General features: G+C 28.1%; 1 protein-coding gene and 1 pseudogene across 1 annotated transcript; one reads left to right on the forward strand and one right to left on the reverse strand.

Annotated features, from left to right (window-relative positions):
- The first annotated feature begins 203 nt into the window (after nt 1-203).
- Nucleotides 204-5,726, forward strand: LOC114940783 (uncharacterized). The gene is made up of 8 exons (XM_085487512.1): nt 204-243; nt 352-613; nt 718-850; nt 3,690-3,888; nt 4,166-4,651; nt 4,762-4,985; nt 5,263-5,422; nt 5,677-5,726. Exons 4-8 carry the CDS (start codon nt 3,690-3,692, stop codon nt 5,724-5,726), a joined length of 1,119 nt encoding a protein of 372 aa, XP_085343638.1. The 5' UTR covers nt 204-243; nt 352-613; nt 718-850.
- A 122-nt stretch (nt 5,727-5,848) lies between these two features.
- Nucleotides 5,849-6,819, reverse strand: LOC146721020 (uncharacterized; annotated as a pseudogene).
- Nucleotides 6,820-7,121: the final 302 nt, after the last annotated feature.

Genomic DNA, 7,121 nt, shown 5'->3' on the forward strand with positions numbered 1-7,121 from the left:
GTGTTTTTGGTTTTCTCGGAATAACAAAATATCGCTCCGAACGCTCTCGACAAATAAGTATTACAAATAAACACTCGGTAAAAGGTCGATAAACAAAATACGGAGATTCGATAATCTCGTCGTCAAAAGTCTCTCTCGTTTTCGTTCTCTCTTATACATACACGGTAATAAGTAAAATATATATAAAATGCCCACACAAGAATAAAAAGAAGAAAAAGAACACGTGCATGAAGAACGACAAAGGTTAGTATTTTTCTATTAAAATAGCTACATCTAACTATTTTTAAAGAATTTTTTTTGTACTTTATTCATATCTTAATATAAATATAAATGTATGTACAACTTCTTTAGATTATAAAATTGTTGCTTTGTGCCATGTGCTTCATGCCGCCATAAGTTACTTAACCTGATACCAGTGCGTGGTATGTTCACTGCTGCCTTAAACAGAAGTAAACGTATTTGTGTACGTTATTATCGTTACATTTTTCGTTCGAATTAAAATTTGTATGCTAGCAAAGCATTTATTTGTTCAATTAGTATATGAACATGCAGTCTTGAATATTTTTTATAAGAATAAAAAAAAGAAAAGGAACACGTGCACGAAGAACGAAAGGTTAGTTTTTTTATTAAAATAGCTACATGTAACTATTTTTAAAGAATTTCTTTAGATTGTAAAATTGTTTATAACTATTATTTTACAAGGTCTTTATTTTCCAGCAAAATCTCAGCAGTTGTTCGTTCGCATACGACGAAGCAAAATATAATTACGAAAAAGGCTACTTTGAGTTTTAACATCAAATTTTCACATTTGCGTACGAGAAAGTAGAAAAGAAGTTATCTTACAGCCAAGGTAAAAATCTTTTTTAATCTTTTTTACTCCTTGTTATAGGATTTATTATTTTCTCCCTCTTGCACTATACACTCAATAGCTCATTTTTCAAATCATATTTTGCAGATTAATGTGCTGTTTTCCTTGATATCTATTTCAATCCTATCCTCTAAAAATATTTTTGTATTTATTTTTATATCCATTCCATTGCATACATACAGAGATTATATATAGATATATAAAAAGTATATATAAAAATAAATTCATATTTTTAGACATATAGATTTAATGAAATCATATACATATATAAAATATAAATATATTTTTTAACCACGCATACATAGAATTTAATTGCAATGTCTTCAAAGAGACGTACTAAATGGAAAACAATAAATGAACGAGTTAAAAAGCATCTTGCGACAATTGAAAAAGAGGATATTGAAACAAATAGTATTGAAGTATTGAGCAATTCAGAATATTCTAAAGAATCTGTTAATTCTGACTTATCTGAGTATTGTCAGCAATTTAATAATTATGAATTTTCTTATGATTCGTTAACAAATGAAGATAAAAATATAAATTCTAATTGTAATATTAATAATGAAACTGACAGCGTATGTTCTTCTATCGAATATCATTTATTTGAAGATTTTGATGAAGAAAATTCTAATGACAATAATATTACAGAATTTTCTATTCACAATAATTTTAATGTGTTAATAAATTCTATAGAAAGTATTAAATCTGATCTAACAAGTAATCTTGCCCAGTGGGCTCTTGAATACAAAATCTCTCACTCAGCTTTAAATTCCCTTTTACGTACATTACAAAAACATAATCTTATTGCATTTTCAGATGCTAGAACTTTATTAAAGACACCAAGAAGTAGTTCCGTTTTTGATATGTTTGATGGAAAATATTGTTATTTTGGCATTGCCAATAATTTAAAAAATTTGTTTTTAAAAGAACCCTTATTAAAATCACTAAAAGAAATAAATTTATTTGTGAATATTGATGGATTGCCATTAGCTAATTCTTCATCAATTCAATTTTGGCCAATACTTTGCAAGATAGATCAATCAGTGTATAATAAACTTGATCCTTTTATCGTTGGTGTATATTGTGGGCAATCTAAACCTCCAGATGTACACGAATATTTAAAAGATTTTATACAAGAATATGAGAATCTTTGTGATGTTGGTATAATTATCGATGAAAAACAATATTCAGTTACAATTTCAGGCTTTATTTGTGATGCACCTGCTAGAGCGTATCTTAAAGTAATTAAAGGACATAATGGTTTCTATGGTTGCGAAAGGTGTATTCAAAAAGGATCACATCCATTTGGTGCAACATTATTTAATAAAATTGATGCTGAAAAAAGAACAGATCAGAATTTCTTGCTACAAACACAGATAGAACACCATAATGGTATTTCTCCTTTAGCGGAAATTAATTTTTCTATGGTTACTAAATTTATACTGGATCCAATGCATCTACTCTATTTAGGAGTTATGAGAAGAATGCTTTTTCAAATGATACAGGGAAATAATTATTTTTGCAAATTAGATGCAAGAAAAGTCAGTCTCTTATCCGAAAGATTAACATTATTACACAAATACATTCCAACAGATTTTGCAAGAAAACCACAAAGTATAAATAAAGTTAAAAAATGGAAGGCGACTGAATTACGTCAGTTTCTTTTGTACACTGGATTTTTTGTTTTAAACGGAATTATTTCAAATAAGCATATAGAACATTTTAAGATTCTTCATACAGCCGCATTTATCCTTTCACATCCAAATTTAGCAATTCAATTATGTAATTATTCACAAGCTTTACTAATAGAATTTGTTAGAACTTTTGATGAGTTTTACGGGCCAAATTCTAAAATTTACAATATCCATAATTTGATTCATCTTACAGATGATGTTAGAAATTTTAAGAAGCCTTTAGATGATATAAGTGCATTTGACTTTGAAAATTTACTTGGGAAAATAAAAAGATGTCTTCGGGGTGGAAAAAAACCTTTATCACAGTTATCACGACGACTTTCTGAAAGTGCTTCCATTTCTGTAAAATATACTTCTAATTGGGAGTTGAAACATAAACATGAATGTGGACCACTTATTGCTGACACAGAAAACTCTATAAGTCAGTATAAAGAGATAATTATTCATAAATATCACTTTGTCACTTATCGTAAAGCTGATCGTTATGCGTTGTTAAAAAATGGAAAAGTTGTGCAAATTTATAATATTATTCTTAAAAATGCACAAGAAATACACTGTGTCGATTTAATTTGTAAGCAATTTACAAAATATTGCAATTACTTTAGTTATCCTTGTGAATCTCAAAAGTTAAAAATATATAGAATGTATAAATTGGAAAACACATTTAAAGTAATTAAATTATCAGAAATAGAAGCTAAATGCATTGTATTTAAAGATAACATTTCACATATTGGATATCCTCTTTTACACACAATTACTGTATAAATTTAATTAAGATAATATTTATGTCTCTTTTCATATAAAATTTTTATATTAATGTATATATATATATATATATATATATATATATATATACACACACACATTATATATATATATATATACACACAGACACATTATATATATATATATATATACACACACACACATTATATATATATGTGTCTGTGTGTGTATATACATACAATATATACATATATACAAACATTTTAAAACGTTTATAGAATTATTTCTGTTAGAATTTGATACATTTGATGAATCTTGAATATAATAATAAGACAATTGGTCTGAAAAACAAAGCAAGAAAATAATTATCAAAATATATATGTAAACATCTCTGTATGCAGATGCAAAAATATTCCATAGTTGAATTTAATGATGAAAATACCGTTGAAATTATTCCTTCTTCTTGGATATCATTTGATAAAGAAACTACATTATGGCCCAATACTATATCTCCTGCCATTCTAAAGAAATATTTGAAAAATAATACTCAGCCCAATGATGATTGGACTTCTGTACATATAAGAGTTTTAGGACATGCAGGTATTGATTTTTTATATTTTCATTGTCATAGTCACTTTTCTATTAAGCTGTTTTATTATACATACTTATATGTTATAATACAAGATAAATGAATAAAAGTTATCAAACTAATATAATATTGAAATGAAATAATTTAAAAATAAAATATTTTATTATAAGAATGTGTTGATATATAAAAATATGCAAATTTTCATAGAAAATTATGATAAAAAAATATTAATTCAATTTTTCATATTTTTTGTCTACTTTTTTTGTCTATATACATTCCTTTTTATAGATAATTTAACTGAAGCCATGAAAAAAGCGGAAAGAGCACAAGATACGTCTCAGTTAAGTAGTAGTGATGACTCTACTTCTGATACAACAAATACACGACAGAAGAAATCCCAACATAAACATCACAATTTGTCTGATGAAGATGATGAAGATGATGCTTTAGCTTCAAAAAATCAGTATAAAATAAATTCAGAGAAAGGTCCTAAATCCAATAAAAATAAAAGCATCCAAAGAGATGAAGCAGAAAAGTCAAAGAAGATTTCATATCAAAATCTAAATAGTTCTTCCAATGAAGAAGATGATCTAGCTTCAGGAAATCAGTGTACAGTAAATTCAGATAAACGTCCTAATGTTCCATCTTTTCCTGATAATGAGTTAAATTTACAAAGAGATTCTCAAGCTGATCCTGTATTATCCAATAAAAGTAATACAACCATCCAAAGAAGCGAAGTAGAAAAATCAAAAAACATTCAACAAATTAAAGAAGGTAAAATTCTATTACTGCCATATTTTAATTTAAGAAAAAATGGTACTTATAATTTAGTTAATTTTATTAATACAAATATAACTTTTATATAATTTTTAATCGATTTTCAGGCATTTTAACAAAAATTTTTAAATTAATGGAAGAAGTTAGATTTGAAACAGTTGCATTGAAAAAGGGACAACAAGAAATAAAAGTAAAATTAGATACTCTATTGACACACAATGATAATAGTGTCATAAACACATTTAGTCACCTTCTTCCGATTTGTTCCATGGAGTCCTTTGATGAAATTGATCAAGGTTTGAAAAATTCTGAAGAAAACTTTATATCTTTGGTAAGAATATAAAAAATAAAAAATATCTTTTTCATTAATTTCACAATGTTTTTGGAAAATAGCATGTTTTACATTATACAAGATTTTTATATTACATTACATTTAGCGTTAAAGAAAGAAATAAGCACAAAAAAACTTGTTATTTTAAAAATGTAATATTTAAAAACAAAAAAAAGAGCTATATAATACAATTTACCTGGGAGAATTTGTAATTGAAATAATTTAGCGAATTGAATAAATATGTTTGTTATATATAAGCAACTGTTTTAACTTTTAGATAAAATATCTCAACCTTGGTTCAGGAGAAACTGTAAAGGCATTAGTGCCATCAGTAATGAAATTACTTATGAAGAAGACTGTTTCCATGCATTTCAGTGGTTCCAGAAAACAAAAAAAACGTAATTTTTCTGCAACTAAGGTTGCTGCTGCAGTATTTGGTAAGTTATATTTTGTTAGTAAAAATATTTTTAAAAATATCTAAAGTAACTAATAACATTTAAGAAGTTTGTCAAATGTTATAAAAAAGGCAATACAATATATATATATATATATATATATATGTAAGATGTTTTTTTCCGCAGATATAGAGAGGTGATAAATGATTGCTTGAATTTGTTTCACTGAAAAACAGAGTGGTATTTTATTCGCGACACCTGTTGCGATTTATACTATTATTTACAATTATTTACAGTAAGCTTACCTGAAAAACAGAGAAACGACAATTACAAGCCAATTCACTAATATTAGTTATCAAATTACTTATTGAAATCAAATTAGTTTCTTTTTCTAACATTTATTTTGCACGTGTGCTTCTTCTACTCAGTCCCTCTCTTTTCTCTCGATCATCGGTCTTCCTACCCATATTGTGTTGTTATGACATTTGGCGAATCATGATAGAGGCGCGTGGAGCATGCGTGGCGCGCCCAGTTTAAATTAAAGAAAGCGTTTCTTTACATCTCCCCTCCTAGGGTGAAAATACCTGGGATTTTCGACCATTACCTTCGTCCGCCGCCGGAAGCAGTTTTGTAACGTGGAAAATACTCGTGTCTTGGTTTCTTCTTCCAGTTTTAATTGTGTAAATCGAATTCGATATCTAGTTTTCTATTTTAAACGGTCCAATTCTCAGTTCATCTAGTTTTTTTCTATTGAGTTTGTTTCCGTTTTCTATGTAGACCATATCTCCCTCGTTGAATTCATGGTGTTTCCTGGTTTTATCAAATATTCGTTTGTTATACTCATGAGATCTTTTTGTTCTATCCAGAGCTAATTGCCTATTTTTTTCCCAGTTTTCTTTCTTCATGTTTTTATCTTTTATTTCTTGTGGCAAAATACTCGTGTCTGTGCCATCTAACAGGTATCTTGGTGAGAAGCCGGTGACTGTATGTTCCGTCTCGTTATATCTTTTTACGCATTCTCTGGCGATGGTTGTCCAAGCTTTTCTTCCCCTTTCTCCTTCGTTTATTTTACATCGGATTTTATTTACTAATGTCTGATTCAGTCTTTCATTCAGACCGTTTGAAAATGGTGCATTCACTGCTGTAAAGATTAGTTTAACGTTATTTTCTCTTAGAAATTCCTTGAATTCTTTCGAGTTTATACCTGGATATTGGTCTGTGAGAACTGTTTTAACTTTTTCTGATTTTATTATATCTGTTACCAGTTTTATGAAGTCCGTGGCGTTTTGCGTTCTTGATGTGCCAATGTAGGCGTATCTCGTGAAGTGGTCGACTAGTAGGTGCAAATATTTTTTTTTTGATCTGGTGCTACCGAATCCTCCAATTGTATCGATCGACATTATCTCAAATGGTTGAGTTGCTGGTCCCAATTGTGACATCCTACCGAATTTATTTTGGCCTCTTGTTTTATTTTTTATACATACCTCGCATTCTTTACAAATTTTCCTAATATTCCCTGTTAGATTTCTAGCGGTATAGTATGGACAGATTTTGCTCGTCATTTGTCTTATACCCATATGGCACCAATCCGAGTGAACTTCTTTTATTAATTTTACGCTAGCCTTCTCTGATAAAATAATCTTTTTTTTGTTTCTAATTATTTTGTATAATATTCCATCCTTTTTTATTATTTTACCTTTTAGCTTTTCTATTCTTTCATTTTCCCTCTGATCTAGCTCTA

The sequence above is a fragment of the Nylanderia fulva genome, unplaced genomic scaffold, assembly GCF_048542155.1.
Source record: "Nylanderia fulva isolate GAGA-0341 unplaced genomic scaffold, ASM4854215v1 Scaffold563, whole genome shotgun sequence".
Lineage (NCBI taxonomy): Eukaryota > Metazoa > Arthropoda > Insecta > Hymenoptera > Formicidae > Nylanderia > Nylanderia fulva.

Bases quoted from the DNA above. Each gene is read 5' to 3' on its own strand.
- LOC114940783 (XM_085487512.1), top strand. From the start codon at position 3,690: ATGCAAAAATATTCCATAGTTGAATTTAATGATGAAAATACCGTTGAA. The intron at 3,889-4,165 runs GTATTGATTTTT...TCCTTTTTATAG, and splicing joins AAGAGTTTTAGGACATGCAG to ATAATTTAACTGAAGCCATG. The intron at 4,652-4,761 runs GTAAAATTCTAT...ATCGATTTTCAG, and splicing joins CATTCAACAAATTAAAGAAG to GCATTTTAACAAAAATTTTT.